The 23,631-nt window shown below is 47.3% G+C and overlaps 1 protein-coding gene across 1 annotated transcript; it reads left to right on the forward strand.

Annotated features, from left to right (window-relative positions):
- The first annotated feature begins 3,886 nt into the window (after positions 1-3,886).
- On the forward strand, positions 3,887-21,382 carry SLCO4A1 (solute carrier organic anion transporter family member 4A1). The gene is made up of 12 exons (XM_082325662.1): positions 3,887-4,036; positions 7,452-8,431; positions 9,547-9,637; positions 10,480-10,601; positions 10,921-11,032; positions 16,689-16,843; positions 17,525-17,720; positions 18,315-18,480; positions 19,085-19,257; positions 19,640-19,704; positions 20,250-20,398; positions 21,208-21,382. Exons 2-12 carry the CDS (start codon positions 7,606-7,608, stop codon positions 21,355-21,357), a joined length of 2,205 nt encoding a protein of 734 aa, XP_082181788.1. The 5' UTR covers positions 3,887-4,036; positions 7,452-7,605; the 3' UTR covers positions 21,358-21,382.
- Positions 21,383-23,631: the final 2,249 nt, after the last annotated feature.

The raw sequence follows: 23,631 nt of genomic DNA on the forward strand, positions 1-23,631 counted from the left end.
CAGCCCTGCACGCTGCCAGCGTGCTGATCTCATGCTCTGTCCCATTCCTCTTCGGGTCTGGGTTCCTACCCTTCATCCCGCGGTTGTTGTAGCTGTAGTTTGTGGTTATGGTACTGGTTTGGGATTTTGAATCAGAGAATGAAGTGAAGTCATCCCTTTGAAAGTGGTCATCAGTTCCTCTCGATTGCACAATAGGGACGTGCCCTCTTCAAAGAAATCCCAAAATATACCACAGTGTGTCAAGATCTAGGGTGTTGCATGATCAAATGCAAATTAACTGGAAGCTGACGTTGTGTTTATTTTAAGTGGATGAAATACAGTCAAGGGTGATGCTTTTGTTGAGCTCATCTTTGGAGGGCGGATAGGGAGCGCTTGGCATCAGGAAACTTAGAGGCTACAAACACCAAGTCAGAAGTCCTACAGGTACGTGAGCCTATGCACTCGTTCTGTCTGAACTCCCTTGTGCCACATCAGATTTGTGCTGAAAGGGTTAATTTTGCACCATCTGGCTTTGTGCTAGATCAAATATTGTTTCTGTTGTGGTAGCCAGCATGAGGCCAGAATAAGCACAGGGTAATATGCTTGGCTAATCCAACAGAAATATGATTATGTGCCTGTTCCTGCTCCAGATCGTGTCTGCAGTAATGGGTGATTTAGTAACACACAAAATAGTCGTTGTGGAGACATGGTTTGAGGGCTCTAGATAACCTGGATCTGATGATCTACTTGCAGTGGGCAACAGAGAGACAATAGGAATGTCTAACTCAAATTAGGTACTTAACTTTAAACAAGTAATTAAGAGAGAGAAATCCTAGTCTTAATGCAGAGTGACTTCCTAGGGGAGTCACCTGAGACGTAGAAATTGGGGTTATTTAACTTTGCATTTTGCATGCCGTTGTGACTTCCTAGGTGCTAATCCGAGGTTAAGCAAAAAATGAACAGCTGGAGTTCTACTGTATTTTGCAAAATGGCCCATTTCAAGCAGTGAGTTCATTTAAGTGCTGTCTGGGAAGCTGTGCTGTTCCCGTGTTTGGCAGGAATCTCAAGACTAATACCTAAGAGGATTAGAGAGCATCACTGAATGTTAAACAAGATCCAGGCGAAGCGGTGTGCACCAGTGAGCTTATGCTCCGGGGGCTGTTTGGGGAAGCTGTTACTTGCTGATCTGGAAAAAAAAGTGGGCTTGTGTGGGAAATACTCTTCCCTCAGCTGAATCCTTCTTGTAGGTTCTGTTTCTCTCGTGCTCCCACTTGACGCCATGTTTCCACCCTCTGCTCATCTCATGGACTCACGTGCTCTTGTGTTTACCGAGGACGATGAATGTTGCAGGGGATGCGGATGATCAGCAAGTTTCTTTTTCTGTGATGCATTTAGCTCTTCTAATGTGCTCTCTTCATCTCTGTGTTGTCTGGTTTGAGAAAGGGTTTGAGTGGGCATCCAGCCCACCAACATGGGGTTGAGCTGGAGAACTTGTCATAGAAAGGTCAAGCTAAAGACTCGTTGACCTCTTGATACATGATTTTCCCCAGAAAGTCCACTTACCATGGAGAACAGGGGTCGGAAGGTAATCTTGTCAGGAAAAAGTGAAGTACTAGGTAATTTGGATGTTGACCTCCAACCCCCTTTGCCCACAGCGTGTAAAAGAGACAGCATGGAGGCTATGTCCCATGACAGATCTTCTCTCCCTTTACAGCACTGTGTAATGCCTCAGGATTTCACATAGATTTCTTCCCATGCTGCAGCAGAAATCGGGGATTTAAGATTTGTATTTCATCTCCATATTTTGATCTATTTGACCCATTTGAAAGGAAAAAGGCATTAAGACCCCATGAAGGGTTCATGTGAAACCCACTTCTGATAGCTCTTTGCTCGCAGTCTGGAGTAGCACAGGCGTGGCGGGTGTTTTAAGGGAAAAAACAATTGTGGAAATGTGCAAATTTCTCTAGGTTTTTTGAATGGGTGACAGTAGAAAGGGGGGTCGTGGTCAGAGGTAGGGTATAAACGGTTCTGGCTCCAAGCACGATTGTGTTTCTGCTTTTGCTCTTACCATCAAGCCAAAAATAGATTGCCGATACTCTGCAAGAGGAGTGCAGCCTGGTGTAATATGTGAATTGATCATTCAGTGGGGAAAAAAAAAAAAAAAAGCCAAATGAAGGTGGTATCTCAATGAAAAGGCTGTTATCCAGCAGCCACGTAAGAGAAAAGCCTGTGGAAAGCCTTTTGGAGGCTTTGCTACTCCAGCAATGACTGTTGCCCTCTGAGGATGATGCAGTAATTCTGTATAATATTAACATACCACCTACAACAGAAGGGCCTCTCATTATTTGTACCAAATCCTTCTTTTTGTGGTATGGCTTCCACAAAGTTTCATGGTATCATTTCCTCTGGTTTCACCTTTTTGTTTTTACTTCCATACTAATCAAACCAGGAGGAAGAAAAAAGAGTAAGTTCCTGTAAACCATGGTAGATGTCAGCATTATTCTATTATATTTGTCCTGTACTCAGCATCCTTGCACTGTGTAACATAGGATGTTGCATTTTTTGCATTTTTATTGCTTCTATCTTTAGAAGCAGCAGAGTTGTGTCTCATATTCTTCATTTGGGTTTTGCTCATTTTGTTTCATTTCTCATATCCCAGAGGATTTGCCTGAATCTGCATCTTCTGCATAGAAACAAAGAAGGGATATCTATAGGAACTAACCGCTAATCACTGGGAAAAGCTGACTAATGGCTCGTGCAGAAGCATTATCCTGAATATTAAACAACCTCAAATGGATTGTAAGAATCCAAATGATGGGAAATAACGCCGTGCTGTGGGCAGGGCTTGATATTGGGAAAATGGTGGTGGTGTATCTGCATGCAAGAGCCATGGGCAGTAATGGTGGCCGGAGAGCACAGTACGGTGCCAGCATGAAAACCTTCTCGTCATTGATCAGACTGATGGGTAGGAAAAAGATATTAAAGCAAGAGTGACGTTAGGGAGAGGGAATTAGGTGTTACAACATAAAAGAACCTTTTGTCTGTCTAATCTTTGCTATGGCAGAATATAGTGGCCCGGTTAAATCTGCTTCGTGCATTGGCACTGCAAGTTTTTAAAGATGGTCTAAGGCAGCTGCAGCCAATTGTATTTGCACAGATAAGCTGGAACAAATAAGTAAGCTCAGAAAATCTGGCTAGATTTATCTTCAAAGCATTTTCAAGCAGCTAATTGAAAATTATCCAAGCCACCTTCCTGATTTCTTGCATATTATTGCATTAATTTGCCAGCAAGTGGAAAGTACTTGGAAAACATACAAAGGATTTGTGAGGGCTAAGCTTTGCTATTTGGAATTTATTTAATTATAAATGTGTCCTTCCTCACGTGATAATTTAAAGCCAGCTTCTACTGCTCGCGTCCATGCTTCAGACTCTGGTGGGACTAATCATGTAAAAACACGTCTCTGACAGGAGGGGCGGCCCAGGGTATTCCTATCGCCCTCGGCTTCTAGATACCTCCTCCCCTGCGCTTCAGCTGTCCCTGCAGCACTGACGATGAGCACAGCGTTGGATATACGGTCAGCTGGCTGCTCTCTGGGTGTGCTTCTCATTCCTGAAACGGTTCTGTGTGTGCAGGACGATGCTGTTCCTGTAGGAATTGCTTACGAAAAGCTCCAGGCTGGTCCCAGTGCCACTCCCAGCAACAGCAGCATCCTCTGTTGCTGAACCAAAGGGATGCTTTTTAAAAGCGTGCTAAAAAATGCAAGGTTCACGCTTTGTGTAAGCTGAGGAAAGTTTCTCAGCTGCCAAGAAAACAATTCAATGTTGCACGTGAACAACCTGATCACCCCGTGCTTTCTTTTATCTCCCTTTTAACTGAATCAGTGCTCTGAAGACAAGCCCCGTTCACAGGACCAGGATGTGGATTTATCTCACTTCTGGGAGGCTTTCCCATTCCTAAACCAGCGAGTGGATTACGCTTGATCCATGTGGTGTTTATCAGCTACAACAGAAGTAATACTGGTAATCCTCTGAAGCCAAACTATCCGAGAAAAATTCGGTATGTGTTACCAAGAGAAATTAAATGTACAAATCCAGATGAATTTGTCCTTTTCTGGAGTAACATGAGCTTGGTACTTGGATGTGGACTTTCCCAAAGTCGAAGTATCTGTCTAGTAAGGTCAGGCTCATTCACATGTCGGGGAGAATAACTGAGATGGCCCAGCGCAGCCACCGAGCATCACCTGGGGCGGCTTCTCCCTGGTTTGCAGTACATTTTCTGATCATTTTTAATCCCGTGTTCCTGTTCCTTAGCAAATATCTCCATGTATGCCATAGAATTGAAAAAAATGATTAAGTCTGCCCATAAACCATAAACCGTGCTCAGCTATGGAAAACAGAAGTTATGAATAGATGTTACTTGCCACAATAATACCCTATAAAAGTCAAAAACCATAGAGTGAAAGGGAAGATTAACTATTATTGGGCATGCTTCAGCAAATGGGATTATTTTGCATGTCAGTTATGAGTTAATTTGTAGCATTAATCTAATCGCAGTCCTCGGCAGAGGCACAAAAGGTTTTTAATTGGTCCTGAGACTTTTTAAATGATCACCTGATGAAAAGCTTGTAAGTTTTACTATTGATTTAATGCTAAATATTGGGGGGGAGCAGTCTTTACAAATTTCATCATGAAATACAAATCATATGCTTTCATTGCCTTGCTACTTCTGTTGTGTTGACTTGGTAATGTTGGCAGTCTGGAACCAGCTGTACAGCTGAAAAAAATTGAGTTAAAATCTTGCAGCAAAATGAGTAAATCTATAGCTGGGAGATAATAGCATTGGGACTGATTCAATGTAAGCAAGAAATCACCAGCTGAGTCATTAAAAACAGAGATGAATGGGAAGCAATAAATGGATGGCTCAGATGAATAAGAATGATTAGGAAGTGCGTGAAGTTGGTTGGGTTTTTTTCCCTAAAAATTATATTTTGTCCTCTAAAGTGGCATATGGCTCCTATGAAAGCTAATATTCCCAGTGAATGTGTCACTGCCAGTTTATAAATACATCGAGAGATAAAAAGCAGCTTGGCGGACAGCACTGAGCAGGAACAGGGTTCCTGCCCACAGCTCCTGGGTACAAGTTGTTAGCCCAGGTCCCTCAGGACATGGCCGTGACGTGGGCTTTGGGGGCAAAGAAGGCTTCTGTGTGTGGGGAAACATCTGCTGCTTGGAGGAAAGACTGGTTGCTTTCTTAGACATGTTTCACGTTGTGTTTACTGCTACGTAGGACTAAGGGTAACCAAAGTCGAAGGGGAGGATGATGCAGTCACCTGGGTCTGCTGTCCCAGACTTCTGCTACTTCAAGGAAAAGAAAACTTGAATGAAAAGCTGTAATCTCTTTCCTGACTCATGAAATATCAAAGTATAAATATATGTTCATGAAGTATCAAAGGAGATACCCCAGTGCTGGTAAAGAGGCAGTAGGAGCGTTTCCTCCAGGGTGAAGGCGTGCCAGTTTGGGAGCTCTTGGCTCTTGGTCGCATCGGCTAGCTAATAGAGATGGGCTTTTTTAATCTCCTGAAATCAGTGATAGCAAAATCAGTCCCCAGCCAAGCAACCTCCTTCAGAAGTGCAGTCAAATGTAAGGTCAGATTTATGTTTGATACGGGAAACAGGCAGCTGAAGTCAGCCGGCTGCTGTGCAGGAAGCACTTCTGATTTAGGTCAGGGTAACATGACCGGTTCCGCCCCTTAGAGCCTGATCCAGTACCTAATAATCATTTCTGACTTTAATAAAGTTAGAGTGCTAAAGTACTCTTATTTATTGTTTCCAATATTGCATCCAAAGATGAGAAAACAGATTTAGAGCTGTAAGAGTCATAAGGACATTGGAGGGATGAAAAAGTGAAAAAATATAGCGTTACATCCAAGGCATTAGCTTTTTGTGCCAGCACATTACAACAGTCTGTCTCTGCAGCAAAATTTCAATGCCTGCAGTTAGTTTTTGCGTTTACACGTTAGACATCAAAGTTATCCTGCACTGTACTGAGCCAGCTAAAGTAGAAGTTACTTGGAGGAGTCTAGCGTGGACCTGAAAAGCAGTGCCCTCCCGGCTGCCAAGCTCACCCTGCCCTGCCCTGTCATCAAGTTCCTACTAAAATCTGAACCCTGAAATATTCTGTGCACTCTGCTCCCCAGACGGGGTAATTAAGATAGAATTATTTGCAAATGAAAGGTGGATCTTATTTGTTTAACTTACCTTGAGGACCAGACCTGTTGTAGCACTGCTGACCTGGGTGTTTAAAGTTTGTTTGCACTGAGTGGTTTGTCCTCTGCCCTTCTGGGCTGGGAGCAGGACCTTGGTGCTGCTCCAAGCATCACGTTCTGCCAAGTCCTCCTGCCCTGGTGCCTGCAAGACCTGCTGGTACAGGGAAGCACATCGGTGCTCGTCCACACCATTATCTACCAAGCAAATGTCGTTTTTCCAGCAACACATAGATGAGTATTAATTTATTCACCAAAGGCTGCAATATTCCCAGGTTACAGTGATCTGAACATGGTTCGTTTTTCTGGGGAAACAAATGCCCATTTTTCCCATTCCCTGCTGATGAGGCTTATTGTGATCTCCAGAGGAACATTTTTATAGGAACCTCTCGAACAGATATTGACAAAAAATATCAGGAAACACAGGATGCTTTGAAGATGCTCTCTAATAAAACAGTTCTTGCCTAGCATTTGTTGCATATTTAAGACCAGCATTCAAGGGAGAACCTTATTTTTCTCCATATTTATTGTTCAGCCAAGGCATTTAAGGAAAAATACTCTTGGTTGGCAGCATGATCAGGTGCTGCGATGCACAGGAACCGGTTGAAAGGTGGCAGTCTGCATCGGTAATCAAGTTAGAGTCAGCTGCCTCTGCCCTCCAGCTCACTCTGAAATGGCATGTAGTCTAATTATAGGAAGGATTTTACTGAATAGTTGTAAACAGATCTGAAGGCTTGGAATAAAATCAATCTGACTGTGGAAACTTTTCAGGATAATTATAAACTTTTATTGGCAGAGTGTGAAAGAGAGACCAAAGGACTCTTAACAGTGGGAAACTTGTAGCTGTGCACGCCGTTCTCTGCAGGGGGAAGGAGAGGGACAGAGGTTGTGGCTGGCGGAGTGAGGGTCTGGTGGGCAACCAGGGTCTCTTCGAGAGGAGGGATAAGGGGCTTCAGCTGGTTGGGAGGCTGCCTTTAGAGGAGTTCTGTTTTGTTTTGTTTTGTTTTTTAATGCTCTTGAATGTTTTGGGTTTTTTCTGTAATATTAATGGTGCCCCAATACCTGAGGTACCAACACCCCCCATGGTGGAGGGCGCACATCCAGATGAACTGCACAGTGAAATGCTAATATTTAAAAAAAAAAAATAAAAATTGAGGGTTCTGAGCATGGTTTTATATAAAGGCATGTGTAAAAATTCTCTCTTCACAGATCAGAATGGTCTTAGCTCAGAATTTTGCCATGTCCCTACTTATGTAAGCACCGAAAATTGCATCTTCCAGATAGGCAGGTCCTCGCTGCCCCACGAAGCCGCCCTGGCCGCCAGCCCCACCTTGACCTGCTGCTCGACTCTGCGTTCCCGTTCATGGCAATGCCCCAGAATTCAACTGGAGAAAATGGCTTTTGTTTTGCTCAGACGCTTGACTTCTCCCACCCATCTCCTCCTCCCGGCGAAGCTGGCCGGACCTTTGATGCCGCGAGTGGACAGGAGCCATGCGGCGCCGCACTGAGCAATGGCACAGCATCTTCCATCGTGCCCAGCCCCTCCGACTCATGCGCTGAACCCCTCTGCTCCACCACCCCGGGAGAGGAGGAGACCCAATTCAGTGAAGGGATTAAATACGTGTCAGCCGAAGGGGAGGAACTGGCATGTGGCTGGGGGGGGTTCACCCCCGGGTGCTTACAGCTCTTTAATACGTCCAAGGGCGTCTTGTTCTTCCTCTCTGTGGCCTCCTTCCTGCAAGGCATGACGGTGAACGGCTTCATCAACACAGTCATCACCTCCATCGAGCGGCGCTTCGACCTCCACAGCTACCAGAGCGGGCTGATTGCCAGCTCCTACGACATCGCAGCGTGCGTCTGCTTGACCTTTGTCAGCTATTTTGGGGGGACCGGCCACAAACCACGATGGCTGGGTTGGGGTGTGCTGGTCATGGGCTTGGGCTCCCTGCTCTTCGCCTTGCCCCATTTCACCACGGGACGGTACGAGGTGCATTCAGCGGCGGAGGTGGGCATCTGCGGGGGGAACCAGAGCCTGCCCTGCACCCAGGCTGCCTCCAGCATCTCCGGCTACAGGTTCGTCTTCATGCTGGGGCAGTTCCTGCACGGGATGGGAGCCACGCCGCTCTACACGCTCGGCGTCACCTATTTAGATGAAAACGTCAAGACTAACTACTCCCCTGTGTACATCGGTGAGTTGAGTTGGAGAAGGAGCTCAAACCCATGAGCTGGGTGATGGGTGGGAGAGCCGGTCCATCTGCCTTGGCACCCAACAGGCCACATGGGCATTTTCATGAGGTGCTCCCAGTCTTTTGTTCTGGATAACGGGCACGGTGGTAATCAGAGGGAAGTGGCAGCTGTTGGGGAGGTCTTGATTATTTACAGGCAGGAGCTGTAGAGTGCAGCTGGGTATTTTCACTCCTGCAACACATGCCCTGCGGATCAGGAGGTGCCTCCTGCTCCCGGCATGGGGCCAGCTGGGGAGAGCCCTCCAGCACGCCCCAGTGCGTGCGTGGCATTAGCATCTCTGTCAAACAGCCATAAGGCCATACCCCATCCGTGCGAGGGGACATCACCCCTTTAGTGCCACAGCACAGCAGGGATGGTCGCTGGCTGCTCAGATACTGCTGGTGCAAAGCACAGCCAAGCTTCACCGAGGGAAGAGGCTCCGCTCACTCCTCGGCTCTATATGGCTCTATATGGCTGATCACAGCCAAACATTTACAGTTCTATTGGGTGAAATTGCTGAAAGGGCAGACCTTTTAGCAATATCAAAATTTAGCAGTCTGCCCGTACTGTTGTATCAGAATGCTGTGCAGGAGGAGAAGGAGATCACAAGGAGGTCATCAGTAGGTTGATGATCTTTCCACAGCAGCAAACCAAAATAAGTGCCAGGGGTGCCACGTTTGGCGTAGACATCGCATGTTGTCAGTGGGGAGACAACACTACTGCAGTTGGGATGTGGCAGCGGGGTCAACCACATCCCTGCTAAATAATAAAACAGTAACTGCATAAATATGGTTTTCCACTGAACCAATTTTGCCTGCCCTGTGCTATAAAAATGCCCAGGTTGGATGCAAAAGTTTCCCTGGGACCTAAGTGTGAGATGAAAACTTGTCAAAACTGCCTGGCTTTGTTTCTCGGTGGCTTAGGGAGTGGGGTGCGAGGCGGTGGGAGGCTGAGCATCCCGGATCCAGGAGGGAATCAGGCTGTGGTGGGGTGGGGGATGCTGGGCACCGGCAGTGCTCCACAGCATCCCCAGCTGAAACGCTGCTATTTGTCTAACATAGCTTGTTTTCCCTTTCAGCTGTTTTCTACACTGCTGCAATCCTTGGGCCTGCAGCGGGTTATCTGGTAGGAGGAATGTTTCTAAATATTTATACTGAAATTGGCAGAGAGTAAGTCGCTAAAAAATAATCTTGTTCCTTTTCCTTTATGCTATATGTTTCCTTTGGGGTAAAAAAATAATAATAATCTGGAGAAATGACCTGGTGGCTGGGTGGAAACGTGCCCATGGTGTTCGGCAGTGTTTCTGCAGGGGTGCTGAGGCTGGAAGGGTGGCTTGCATTAGTGCTGTCACTGGAAGAAAATTGCTGACAAACCTGTCAGCTTAAATCCTTCCTCACGCTGCACTGCCTGTGCTAACGAGGCTACGGGCAGCAGGTGAAGTTTTTGAATGAGTTCCCTGATGAGACAACACTACCAGCAGTGCTGCTCGTCATCCTGGTAATCCAGCCAGGATGCTTAGTCCCTCCTTGCTTCCTAGTATTTGTCATTTTTTATTATCCCCTTACAGGCTCTTCAGCAGATGAATGGGTTAAAAAGGGGGAGCAGGTTTCCAGGGGATGGAATGGGTTATTTCCACCAGTTTTCTTGCAAAGGGTGGCTCTGGGGTGGAACAAGGATCATAGCAACCCCCAAAGCACAAATTAAGTGGGGAGAGGTGAACGTGCAAGCCAGAGATCAAAGGAGAATTAAATGATGTAGCTTCTGGGGCTCGATAGGTGTTGTGCTCTCTGGTACGGCAGGCAGCGCTCTGGGGTGGCAGGAGAGATGGTGGGCATGGCATCCCCAGCAGATCGCCATGGGAGAGGCCAGAGCTTGGTTTCCTTCACTGACATCCCTGCTGCGCCCCCCCCCCAACCCCTGCCAGCTTCAGCAAGAGGCATGCCGAGCTGTCCCGCTCCGTTTCAAACTGCCGCCTCTCTCCCTTGTGTCCTTTTGGCTTTGTTTCTTACAGGATTGACATCACCCCGGAGAACACGCTGTGGGTGGGGGCATGGTGGATCGGCTTCCTCGGGGCCGGAGCAGCCTCCCTCCTCATCTCCATCCCCATCCTGGGGTACCCCCAGCGCCTCCCAGGTACGCGGCTCCACCACGGCTCGAGGGAATTGGGGCTGGGACTGCACGCTGCTCACGCTCGCCTTGGGGCTTGCATCCTTAGGGACACATTTAGCTGGGGACGCAGGGGTAGAGGAAGAGCTTCCAGTGTTTAAATTGTAATTCCTACATGGATTTCACCCCGTGGCTTTCCAGCTGCCTGTTTACCTGCTCCTCCCTTGCAGCCGTTGGCAGAGGGAGGATGTCGCGTTGCGTTTTCCCCCTGCAAATCCACCGCTTTGGTAGCATCTGCATCCCATATCTCACATGCTTCTTGTTCCCATTTGTCTCTCGTTTTCAGGATCCCAGCGGTATGTTGTTATGAGGGTGTCAGAGGCTCATCAGCTAAAGGATGGGAGCCACAAAAAAGCGTCGGATCCGGACTTTGGGAAAACAGTTAAAGATCTGCCTCGGTGAGAAAACCACCCCACGCCTGAGGTTCAGGGGGGAGCCCTGGGGAGCCCTCCCCAGAAGCGAGAGCAATGGGCCCAAACTGAGCTTGCTTTCTGCGATGCCAGTTAAAAGGTTTTGCCTGCCTTCAAACATAGCAATGGCACTTTCTCGCAGAGGAGGCTGCAAAGCACCTGGTCCCATCAGCGGCTGGGGGCTCTCAGCAGATGGGCTGAACTAGGAATTGTGCCAGGGATCCTATGGGAGAGCAGGGGACAAGTGGCTGGTCCTGTCTGTGGTTTTCAGAAGCTCATGTCCATGTGTGAAGATCCACCTGCAGTCATATGCACCAGGCTGAGTTTCACCGAGAGTGGCCTGGTGCCAGCCGTTAGGTGACAGGAGATGCACAGGCATTGCTGTCTCATTCCCTCTCCCCAGCAGCATTATTTCTTCCCGTCTGCTTGTGTCTGGCCTCGCCTGGCCCAACTGGGTGTTGTCCAACATCATCTCCTCTCTGTCCCCTCAGGGCTTTTCTTCCTTTCCTCTACTTTTGCTTGTGTTAGATCCCTATTTTGTCCTTTTAATGAGAAAAGAGAGGAAACAAACCCCCTGACTCTTACAGCTCCATTCCAAATCCAGGAACGAGATATCCTGCCCTGTAGCTTTCAGTTCCTTTTCTCTTTTATTCTTAGTTTCTTTTTTTTTTTTTTTTTCTTTTGCCTTTGTATCTTCCAGCCACCTTTTATGTGTTGCTACTTCTTATCTCTCCTGCAAAGCCGTGACACAGCAATGTGCTTAGTCACCGCTTGGCTCTGCGGTGTGGGCGAGCATGCTGGCACCAAAGGAGGTTTGGTAGGAAGTGGTTTAAAGGGATCCTGGGGGGGAACAAGCAAGTGACCAAAATAAAATGTGGTGTTTTAACTTGGAAACATTTGCTATGGATCTTTGAAATCATAGAGTTGTTTAGGTTGGAAAAGACCTTTAAGATCTCCAAGTCCAACTGTTAACCCAGCACTGCCAAGCCCACCACTAAGCCATGTCCCCAAGCACCACATCTCCCGGCTTTTAAATACCTCCAGGGACGGGGACTCAGCCCCTGCCCTGGGCAGCCTGGGCCAGGGCCTGACAGCCCTTTGGGGGAAGAAGTTTTTCCTAATATCCAACCCAACCCTGCCCTGGCGCAGCTTGAGGCCACTGCTCTCGTCCCATCGCTTGTTCCTGGGGAGCAGAGACCGACCCCCCCGGCTCCAGCCTCCTTTCAGGCCGTTGCAGAGAGCGATGAGGGCTCCCCTCAGCCTCCTCTTCTCCAGGCTGAGCCCCCCCAGCTCCCCCAGCCGCTCCTCCCCAGCCTTGTGCTCCAGCCCCTGCCCCAGCCTCGCTGCCCTGCTCTGGCCACGCTCCAGCCCCTCCATGGCCGCCTTGGGGTGCGGGGCCCAGCGCTGAGCACAGCATTCGAGGGGCGGCCTCACCAGTGCCCAGTGCAGGGGGACGATCCCTGCCCTGCTCCTGCTGGCCACACTGTTCCTGATACAAGCCAGGATGCCACTGGCCCTCTTGGCCACCTGAGCACACTGCCAGCTTTTATGATTTTTCTTTTTTTTTTTTTTTTTTTTTTTTGGTGTTAAGTTTTATTTAAATAGAGGTCAGGGGAGAGGTGCTGCTTTATTTACAGCTTGGGTTTAGCTGGTGTGCAAGCTCTAGATGTTGCAGAGATATCTGGGTATCAATTCCTTCCGGGCTTGCAGTCAATAAGTGGATTTTTCTTTTTTGTATTTCTCCCAGGATCATTCTTAGGGAGGAGTTTGCATGGGGAAGCCGTCACACATGAATGCAAAGGCAAACATTTGATGTTGCCAAACCCTGTGCCGCTGCCAGCCATTACTTCTGATCTTTAGTTACGGTGTTTGTCTTTGGGCTGGCAGAGGAGGATTGAAGCCGGGGCTCAGTACAGACGTTTTCAGCAGCAGTCGCTCTGTGTTGTGTCAACGCAGTTACTCACGCTGGTCTGAAGGTTTTGGAGACTTCATAGGAAGTTTACCAGGGGTTAAGGCAGTTTTATAAAGAATATTACGTTGAACGGATTTCAATACTGTTATCAAATGGCATTCTTGACTGGGTGCCATTTTCCGAGGTCACGGCTTATACTCTGAACGGAAATTAAATTCAAAACCTGCATTTAAATAATGGTAAGGTTATGACTAAAACCAACGCAAACAGGGTAGCAGAGAGGGATGAAATTCAGTGGTTGATGCTTTTCTTGCTTATCTGGAACAAAGCTCCCACTGTTTCTCAGCGAAGGCTGTCTGACAGCAGGTACGGAGGCAGTCCTCCTCCGGGACCATCTTCTTTCACCCCTCGTTCCCGAAGAACAAATAGCCGAAGGTGGGCAACTCATATGAAATAATTCAGATCAGTCTAGACCTTAGTGTGGTTTTCGTTTGAAAGCAAAAACCCAACAGACTTTTGTGTTCCCTGCTTTTGATTAATAGAAGGGAAGTGCCTTAAAGGGTTGCTATTCTAGAAACTTGCATTAAAGAGGAGATCACATCTGTGCGTGCAGCTCTTGGGGACACGTGGACCAGGCTGGAGAGCGAGGCCAAAGGACACTGTTGCTTTTGTTTTAGTAAGGGATCAGATGCTACACATTTTCTCATAGTACAGACAGTAAGACTCTCACAAAGATAAGCAGAAATACTGATGAAATAAAATACTATTCCGTGCCATCAGGTCCTTTCTAAGCAAGCTTAATGAATTGCTGTATTCACAGTGCTGCCTGAGAGCAGGAGCTTACAGGAATGCAGCCCATACAACTTAATCCTCTGCCCTGAAGAGACTTCTGTCTTAGTTCTTGGGTTGAAAAGGCGTGATAAAATAGCATTTTCCTTTCTCTGGTTCCATATGATTGCTCTCATGAAATAACCCCTGCTGTCAGTGCAGAAGGATTCAAACAGAAGACACATAGAGCTGTGCCAGGAGAGGAGGCTTTGTCCTAGCGAGCTACGGGACAGAGTTTGTGAGGATCACTCATGGGTCTGTCAAGCCCTGATGCTCAACATGAGAAGCTACAGTCAATATTTCCCTCATCCCTCTTGGATTAGGTGGCAGGGTAGGGCTTCGGTTTGTCTCATGGCTTTACTACGCCTTCCGTGTGTTGTAAAGGGAGGTTGGTTTACATTCCTGCGGGACATACCTCCTGCCCTCCGTTCCCTTGGTGGTGGTGACAGTAGGTGTCATTTTGTGTGGAAAAGTCCCTGTTCACATGCTCTAAGATTGCATAAATATCCATCTGTCGTTAATGACTCATTAGCTTGTGGCTGTACTCTGTTACAGTCTGGGGTGTCCTGGGCATGCAAGTGTTTCTCAGAAGAGCAGGCTCTGATTGTACAGGTCCCAGCCTACTCAGCAGGACCATTACATGAGGAAAGAGTACCTATATGTGCCCATATCAGTAAAGACTTGCAGAATCAGGCTTTTATAGATGGTGGGATTCTTCTCTTGGCAGTGCGGAGCCTCCTGAAATCCCTTTGGCTGCAAGAACTGAGGACAGTCAAGACTATTCAAATGTTAGGTGGTTTCTGGGTGTGTTTAAAGTCCTACTTTAAAAGTAGTTTAAAGTTTAAAGATAGCAATGAAAAGGTCTGTGTTGACTTTGGTAAGGTTTTATGTGGCGTAACTCCTCACAACTACATCTTCTGTCTACAAACAGATTAAATTACGTGAGTAAATCCTTACTGTTAGTGCTGAAAGGAGTTCCTCAGCATTTTCCTACCTTCAGGTCTAACCTGTAACTTTTGGCCAACAGGCACGAAGTCACGCTAGTGCCAGGGGACAACTCCCCTCTTTTCTCTTGAACTGTAAAAAGGTGAAGGCACTGTACATCTTCTACATCAGCCACAAGGTCCACAAGTGTTTTCTTGCTAAGAGATTAGGCCTTGTGCTTCCAAATAAAGCACAGTCAAAAAGATCATTCCTGGAAAATAGTTTAGTAAATTAAACTAATTGCAACAGCTAGACAATGGTTAGTATAAAGCCCCCTGTAATCGAGGTGTAAGAATGTGTGGTATTTCTGTCTTTCAGCTTCTTTGGTCTTTTGGTATAATGAAATTCTCTGCTCTATGTGGGTAAAGTTGCATAAACCCGATGCTGAGCCTCAGCACGTCTCTCACTTGGTTGTACTACAGTAGGTTTTCTCTCATTTCCCCTTTCCTCCAAAGCAGTATGTGGTAAGTGACTGTGCCTTTCAATTCAGCGAGAATTCCACGGCATCCCTGTCGCTGCCATCGCTGCGGGGTGATGGGTTTGTGCCTGTCTCACAAATGGGATGATCTGTGGTACTGGTCCGGGCTAGGCTCGGGGAAAGCCATGCAGCAGAATTTCAAGCTCGTTACAAACCCCTCCCTGCAAAGCAGTGTCAACCCTCTTAGTGCAATATCCGCGACAGTGAGAGATAATTCAGACCATTCCATGTGCCCGAGGGTGTTTCTGTGTCTCGGAGATGGAATCGTTGTTGGATCATCTTTCTGCATATAAATGACAATTGGCAGTTTTTCAGGCATATCTGTGGCTCTCTACTAAATCCCGGTGGGTGAAAAATAAAATTTATTTGCTCAACTTGTACATTAAGCTTAAAGTAAAACTGCATTTAGATTGGGGGAGAAAGATTGCTTTCTGTTTTCCAGTGGGATATAAGGTGTCTTGGAGGTGTTTCCTCCATATAGAAAGGCTTGCTTGGTATTTCCCCTGAGCTGCAAAACATCCATGGTTGTCAGAGATCGTTATTCTCATGAGGACATGGGTGCACGTGAGTAGCATGTGCGTATGTGACGATGTAACATAACTTCGTTCCCTGCTCTTGGTTGAGTCGGGAGTCCCAAGGTAACTGCCATCAGGGACTAATAAAACCTTGAAATGATTGAGATTTGGTGAGGAGTAGTGTCCTTTTACTAATGCCCCATTTAGGAATGGAAAATACTCAACCTGACCCTAAATGTTGGAAAATTACTGCTGAAGTCATCCATAGAGAAGTTGTGGGCACCCTGAGTGCGAATTATATCGCACACACACTGCTGGTATCCAATCCCCATTTTGAACATGCACATGGGATAAATAGACCCATCTGGTGCCCTTATGAGATCCACAGAGAAGAGTCCCAGATTATTGTCTCCTGTTTTAGGTGTTTGGTTGACGTTCCTCAGATTCCCTTGAAGGTTGGCTGTAGCTAATGGGGCTATAAAAGACGGCCAGGGTAAGCGCATCTGTCAGGCACCTGAAGATAGTCAGGACAACACCCAGTAGGGACAAGAGCCAGAGCAGGTTTGCACATGAGAGACATTATATATAAAGGCAGAGTTTGAGGGCAAACTTGTTGATCCCCACCTGCACTGGAGACTGTCTCCACAAAGTAGCAGCGTTTGCTCTGTGCAGGTAGGTAGGGAGAGGTGAGGGTATCCTCAGCATCCTTCCTTGGCTTGTAGGACTCAATAAGCATAAGTAGAGAAGCTCACTGCTCTTTCAAACTCCAGTTAGCTCCCTTTTGTTTTTTTTTTCCTTTGGAATTGATGCAGCATGATGGGATGCTGCCTCGTCTTACATGTGGTCCTTCTGACTTGAAGACAGGGGACAGACCTGAAATCAAAATGTGCCGCAGTGTTTCAGTTCCAGTATGTTTGTCCTTCCCAGATCAGTACTGCTGCTTCTGAAGAACCCCACCTTCATCTTCCTCTGCTTAGCAGGAGCGACTGAAGCCACCCTCATTGCTGGGATGTCCACATTTGGACCGAAGTTCCTGGAGTCTCAGTTTAGTTTAAGTGCCTCTGAAGCTGCTACCTTTTTTGGTAAGGAAACCAGGTTTTTGCAGTGTTTTCCCATTTTGCCTACAAATACAAGAGCACTTTAGCTCATTTAGAATGGAGACAAACAGACTTTGCAGTTCATTTGCAGAGCGGTTATCATCTTCAGCTATTAGATAGCATCATCCCTGTCAACACATCTGTACCAAGTGTGTTTTCAGAGCTGTATCTACCGACATCAGGAAGAAATGTGTCGCTTCCGTAGCCATCTGTTACCCTCTAGAGGGAGGCAAAATAATTGTAGTCTGTTCCTTCTAGTGCATTACCAGGAAACATTAACTAAGCGTTTCCTCTAACGAGGGATCTGTCAACTGGGGGCCATATTTTGTCAGCATCCTGAAACTGGGAAGATCCTCACTTAGCTGTCGTATCGTAGACCGAGGAGGTGGTGTCCAACAAGCATCAATACTCGTGATGTGCTCCTCAAAGAGTCTGTATTAAGATCTGTGGACAGGAACAGCTGCCTTACCAGGCTCATGCCATGTTACCTGAGCTGTTAGAGAGGACCACCTAGTGTAGGAAAGTCCACTGATCTCCCACCAAGAAGCCACACAGCAACCAAGGGGTTATTCTCATGCAGACACGCTGCAGTTGATGTATTCAGACATGAAAACTCCTTGCTGACATTTCTAAACTTGCTTGTGGGTTTTTTTCCCTTTTTTGCAGGTTATCTGGTCGTGCCAGCCGGAGGGGGAGGCACATTCCTGGGAGGATTCCTTGTGAATAAATTTAAACTCCGCTGTTCAGGAATCATCAAATTGTGTTTACTTTGCACAGTGTCGAGTCTGCTGGCTATATTCATTTTTTTTATTCACTGCCCTAACATGCCGATGGCAGGAGTAACTCAGATGTACGAGGGAAGGTAATAACGATCATCCCATCTGCCTTGTGCTGCGTGGCCCTGGTCAGAATAGAAAGATAACTCCAAATACACAGTGCTGGTGGTAGTCATGTGTGAATGTGCTGGTGATGGATGATGATGTCCAGTCAGTCTTACAGGCAGATACTGAGGGTGAGACCCAGAATATAGATATCCTAATTTTTGCATCTAGTTGGAGTTTATGGAAGAGGCTCCCTCTTTAGTGAGGGAGGAGAGATCAGCAGTGCCAGAGTGTGAGATGCTCTGCTCTTCAGTTGCCTTCACAGGGTCCCTCATCTCTATCCAGTGGGATAAACTGGACTAAAAGTGGGAAACCTCTCCAAATGGAATTGTCTCCCTATGAACTGGCCACTTAAACTCCCTTGGTAGCTGTGGGAAAGAGACAGCTCCAGGCCGCAATTCCTGTTCATGGTTTAAATGGCGCGAGATGAAACCCTTCCCAAGCCTGGCTTTATGCTACTTGGGGATCCACCTCATCTCCTACCGTTCCCACTTCTCCTTCTCTTGCTCCACCCATTTCCTCCTGGAAAATGCTCTTCAGTGTCTCCCTACTGACTGCTCCTGTGTTTCCCTTAGTGCTTTGCCTGGTGGCCGCCTAAACCTGACAGCAGCCTGCAACGCCCAGTGTGGCTGTCTACAGGAGACCTACAGCCCTGTCTGCGGGAGCGATGACATTATGTATTACTCTCCCTGCCACGCCGGGTGCAAAAAAGTGTCCAAAAACCTCAAGAAAGGCAAGAAGGTACGTCTGAAAGCACTGTGTATTAACAAGGTTCTGGCATGTTGTCTTTGGAGTGATTTGGCTGGCTCTGCAAAAGTGGCCACAGGTCTGAGCTTTGCAGCAAATCAGTGTAAAAGCCCGGTGCGGGATGGATCCTCTAAGGCACCACCTGGGATGAAGTTAGAAGGTACCCTGAGGTCACCCTGCTTTGCTTCTCTCAATGTGCCCAACCGGTTTTGCCTCACTTTGGGTCGAACTGCGCTGAAATCTGTGGTAAATCAGCCAGGCAAGCAGGGAGTTGGTAGGCACCTGATTCCTGTCCCAATGCTTCAATGAACATGATGCACCTCATCCTTCCAGCATGTTGCTCATAGAGACAGGCAAAGGCTTAAGAAGGGTAATGATGACATTCAGTGTTCAAGGACTGCCTGGCAAAGTTAATTTCTTGTATTTAATAACCTGTTTTGAAACGGAGGTGTGTCAAGAATGCAGCTTGATTTCTGCTTCACTCTGCTCTGGGAATGAAACCAGCTGGTTTCTGCCCTCCCTGAACTTCTTTCTTTTTAAAGCTTTGATTATCACTGTGCTCTCCCTGGCAAAGTGCCCACCAGCCTTTCTTTCCCAGGTCTATCATGACTGTAGCTGCGTTGAGAAAACCCTCCTGCCCGGCCCCGGCGACGCAGAGGCAGGGAAATGCACCTCCTCTTGTGCAAAAAGGCCCCTGCTCCTATTCTTCATGTTTGTGGTGATCCTCTTCACCTTCCTGAGCAGTATTCCTGCCCTGACCGCCACTCTGCGGTAAGCACGGGATCGCCCTGTCCTCCGCCAGCGCTGCAAGAATCCAAGCTCTCCGCTTTATCCTGCTGGCTCAAGCCATGGGGAAGGTGTGATGGGAGCCACCTTGTTACTGGCAGCCTGGAGACATCAGGACTAATTCCCTTCCCTGTCTAGCTGGGAAAGTAAATTTTAGCATTGCCAGCTCTTATCTTCTGGCATCAGGCACCACGTGTGTGTCCCACAGTTTGCAGCAGCGGTGGGGGAACATTGCACTGGGGTGAACCTCCATCTCCAGAGGGGATGGAGGTCCCAAGCACGCTGGACCCAAGTGCGTGGCATTACAGGGCAGGGAGGTGCCGTGCAGCCTGGCAGCATTTTTAAACAATCCCCTTTTGTTCCCCAGGTGTGTCTCCGACAGCCAAAGGTCATTTGCACTCGGGATCCAGTGGATTGTAGTACGAACGCTAGGTATGGAACAGAGTGAATCTCTGCATTGGTGTGGCCTGTTGGCTTTGTGGAGCGTGTGCCAAGCTGTTGCCTAAGACTAAAACACGTTGGGTTGGAAAAGAAGGGTGTGGGACACGTGCTGTTGAAAGGAGGATGTTTTTTCTTGTTTGCTGTCATTCAGAAAAATCTAATTCCCTTTGCATATGGTTTGCAAACTGAATGAAGGATTCTGTAACATCGCAGGTGGAGTTGAAGAGCAATGTCTGGGCAACATGTCCTTATTTTAAGAAAAAAGGAGCAGAGGCATTGAAGCTCCTGCGTTTGTCTCTTGGCTCTTGTGCAACATGGGAGTCGGGATGGTTAAAAGACCCTCTGGACTCTCGGATCTTGAAATTCAGTGTATTTTGGGTACCTTGTGGCTCTGGGCACAGCTGTAGATGTTGCAGGATGAGTTTGCTTAATCACGGTAGCAGCAGAGCCTGATGCTTTTCTGCAAGCACCTCGCGTCTTGCATGGCTGGTGCGTAGGTGCTGCCCAAACTGAAGGTCCGCTCTCTCTTCCCGCAGGAGGCATCCCTGGTCCCATCGCCTTTGGGTCCATGATCGATAAATCCTGCCTGCTCTGGCAGGACCAGTGTGGTGAGCAAGGTTCTTGCTACGTTTACCAGAACTCAGCCATGAGCCGATACACCCTCATCGCTGGACTGGTTTACAAGGTGATGCTGCCTGTGAACTTCACTCTCTGATAAAGTGAGCAGGTCTTTAGGAGACAGCGTTTTGCTCTGGGAGAGAATTTTACAAAATTGGGTTGTCCTGATCTGCCCCCCCCAACCCAAATTAGACCTTCGCACAGGAAATGTTCTCAGGGAAGGCAAAAGCTCCATTTGCTTCTCGCCAAGTAATGGTGCTCCAGGAACCATCGTTCTCTTAAATTCCTATTACTTTCTAGGCTTACAGCTTCTGTTGTACCATATGAAATATCTCCTCTTCTCCTAACAGTTACCGAAGTGATTTTTTTGCTAGAAATGGAGTAAAATATATAACTGCAGTGTGTTAGTGAGAGTGAGGGATGGCATTGTGGGCAGGCTGTAAATAACTATTCCCTGATCCCTGCTAGAAAATAAGAGAGCTTAGCTGTGTGTTTGTTATTTATTAGCTGAAAACCATAATTTTAACTGCTCCCAAACAAGCCCTTGCCCTAGATACTGGTGTTTAGCACTTGCTGTGATAAAGAGACTTTCAAAAGCCTTCCAGCAAATGGCTCAGGCGGTGTTGGTCCACACAGCACCGTGCTTCAGGTGTCCGTGTGGGGCTGAACAGCTTTCCAAATTCTCACTTGTCCCATTGCTATGGGGCTGGCTAAATTCAGATTTTTACCCCCTCCGGCTTTCTGTGCTGGTCTGCTGCCCAGGCCTTCAGCATCATCTCCTCCCCAAAGCTTGGTCAGCAAATCTCATCCCACATGAGGGCTAGGTGCCTGGTTTTGGGGGGAGCAGAGAGTAACGGGATGTCTTCACGGCTGCAGGTGCTTGGGACAACCTTCTTCATAGTCGCCTGTTTACTCTACAAACCCCCGCCACCAGAGACGGCTCCGGGCAGCTCGGATGCATCTGAAAATGGCAACTGCAACCTCCAGGAACACAAACCTTCGCTGCCAGCTGAAGAGGATATATAGCGTTGTACATGTAGAAGTGACTTTCTCAGTCTAAAAAATACAACGAGAAGATGTTATGCAGTCTCTCTAGGGGTTTTTAAATTGATAGTAATATCACTTTTTTAGTTCAAGAGAAATAATTTAATTAACCACTGGTGTGCTTGCTATTTTCTTAACAGCAGAAGCACATTTAAAATTGTGCGCTGATGCCATATGCAGTTATTTAATTTTATTTAAAGAAAGGGCTACTGTAGCTTTATTCTATGTCTGTGACAAGCAAAGACCACATTCTCCACTTGTGGAAATAAGCACCAGTAACTCCAATGGAGCATGTGGGGTTTAAACCACCAGAGGATCTGGTCCCTAATATCTCAATTGTAAAGCCAACTGTAGCAAAACTTTTGTTGAGACTTCCTAGGCCTGAAAAGAGCCCTGCTGTCCTGCAGTCTGCATTGCACAGAGGACGACTGGCCCTTAAACTACTGTATGCAAAGCACACAGCCCCGCCAGTGTCCACTTCCTACCTGTGACACACAGCATCGCTCCTTTTGTTCCGGAGCAGGTTATCTAATTATGCAAATTTATATTACTGTGCAATGGGAGATAGGTTTGAGAGGAGATTTGTCTAGCAAATTCATCAGTACACTACAGGCAGCCATCCCCGAGAGCTGCCGAGCACTGTACGTTCACTGCCTCATTTCATTGCAGGGTTTACACCGTGGTGACACTTCCATTTTTTTTTTTTTCTTGCCTTGTTTAAAGGTGATGCCTTTTGTAATGTACTGTGCAAAACTTGAACTTACTTCTTGCTGTTTGGTGGGTGTGAGAAGACATGAGATACAGATCTATGCAATGCTTCTCTTCGGTTGCTCTGTAAAGACATTGAGTTTGGGTGGATGAGAAAAGTCAGAATGAATTTAATTTGTATCTAGACCGCTAGAATAAGGGATAGCTTGCCCTAACGACAGGCTGCCTTGTGGAAAGGGTATGCTGACTTGTAACTGGCCTGCTTGCAAGTAGAGAGGGCAGCGTTCCCAAAATGACCTTTGAATGTGCACTTGCAATATTGCCCAGGACCTTTCTGAGGGGGAAAAGTGGAATTTGGGCAGGCGTATGTCTGGCTTCCCTCTCAGCCCAGCTCAGGAGAGGTTAGTGCTTAGCCTGCCTGTGTTTGCACAGCCACACGCTCCAGGTACAGCTCCGGGGTAGGGCTGTGGCCAGCCCCTGGAGTCCTACACTGTATAAACCGCATTCACAGGGATGGGACCTACATTGCTGAGCTGCAAAACTGGCACTTCTTTTGTGCCAGCTGCTACTTACAATTACTTTGTAGATGTTTTTGTATATTTTGTGTATGCTTTCATAAACGGATAGGGGATGGGCATTTTTTCCTTTGTTAGCGAACGACTGGCGCTCCAAGCGAAGGCGAAGCCGTTCCCATTGCAGACAGGGATGGCGGTGCTGGGAGCGTGGTTGATCTTCAGGTCGATGGCGGTCAAGAAAGCAGCTTCTTCCATTCACAGATCCCCTTCCACCAAAGCCAGGTAGTGACCTTCCAGCTTCTAAAGCCCTTGTTTCCCAGCCTCTGTCAAGCACTGGGAGAGACTCGAGCATCTCCAGTAACTGCTGGAAAAACTAGAAGTGCTAAGGGTGAGATGGAGGGCGGCTTTTGGCTGCTTGAACATGGGCAGCTGGTGCAGCTTTGATGGGGCACAGCATGCGGGAGAGCCCTGTTTTCCCAGGGAAGCAGGATTAGACCCACTGATGCAGGAGTTAACCCCAACACCACCCAAGCACCGAAGGCTTCTTCACAACCTCCAGCTGGGTTTGGAGCCACCTGCAAACACGAGCCTGTCTCCAGGCCTTGCCCAGCGATTGCCCTTCCCAGCTTGCAGACACTTTGGGTACAAGCAGGGATCTTAGATGGGGAAAATGCATGAATGTATTTTGGGAACATATTTTATGTATGATGTATTTATGAAAGGTAGAAGTTTTTCTTAATATATATATATATATGGATTTTGCAATGCAGTTCTAGTGTTTATAAAATGAGCTTTATCTGACTGTGGTATTTCCTGAGCAAAAGAAAAGCTCCTGGGATTCTGGGCATTTATTATGTTGTGGGACTGGTAAGTCATGGATTTAAGTAAGCAGCAGCAAGGTGTTCCTGTTCCATAAACAGGTTATGTAGGTGTACAACATATTTGAAAGTATGTTTCCCAGTCTCATATGAAGTATTATACTGGTATAAAAGCATAGAAATATAATCAGTATTTCACAGGTACTTGTGTGCAT

This window comes from Platalea leucorodia, assembly GCF_965183815.1.
Source record: "Platalea leucorodia genome assembly, chromosome: 13".
Classification (NCBI taxonomy): Eukaryota; Metazoa; Chordata; class Aves; order Pelecaniformes; family Threskiornithidae; genus Platalea; species Platalea leucorodia.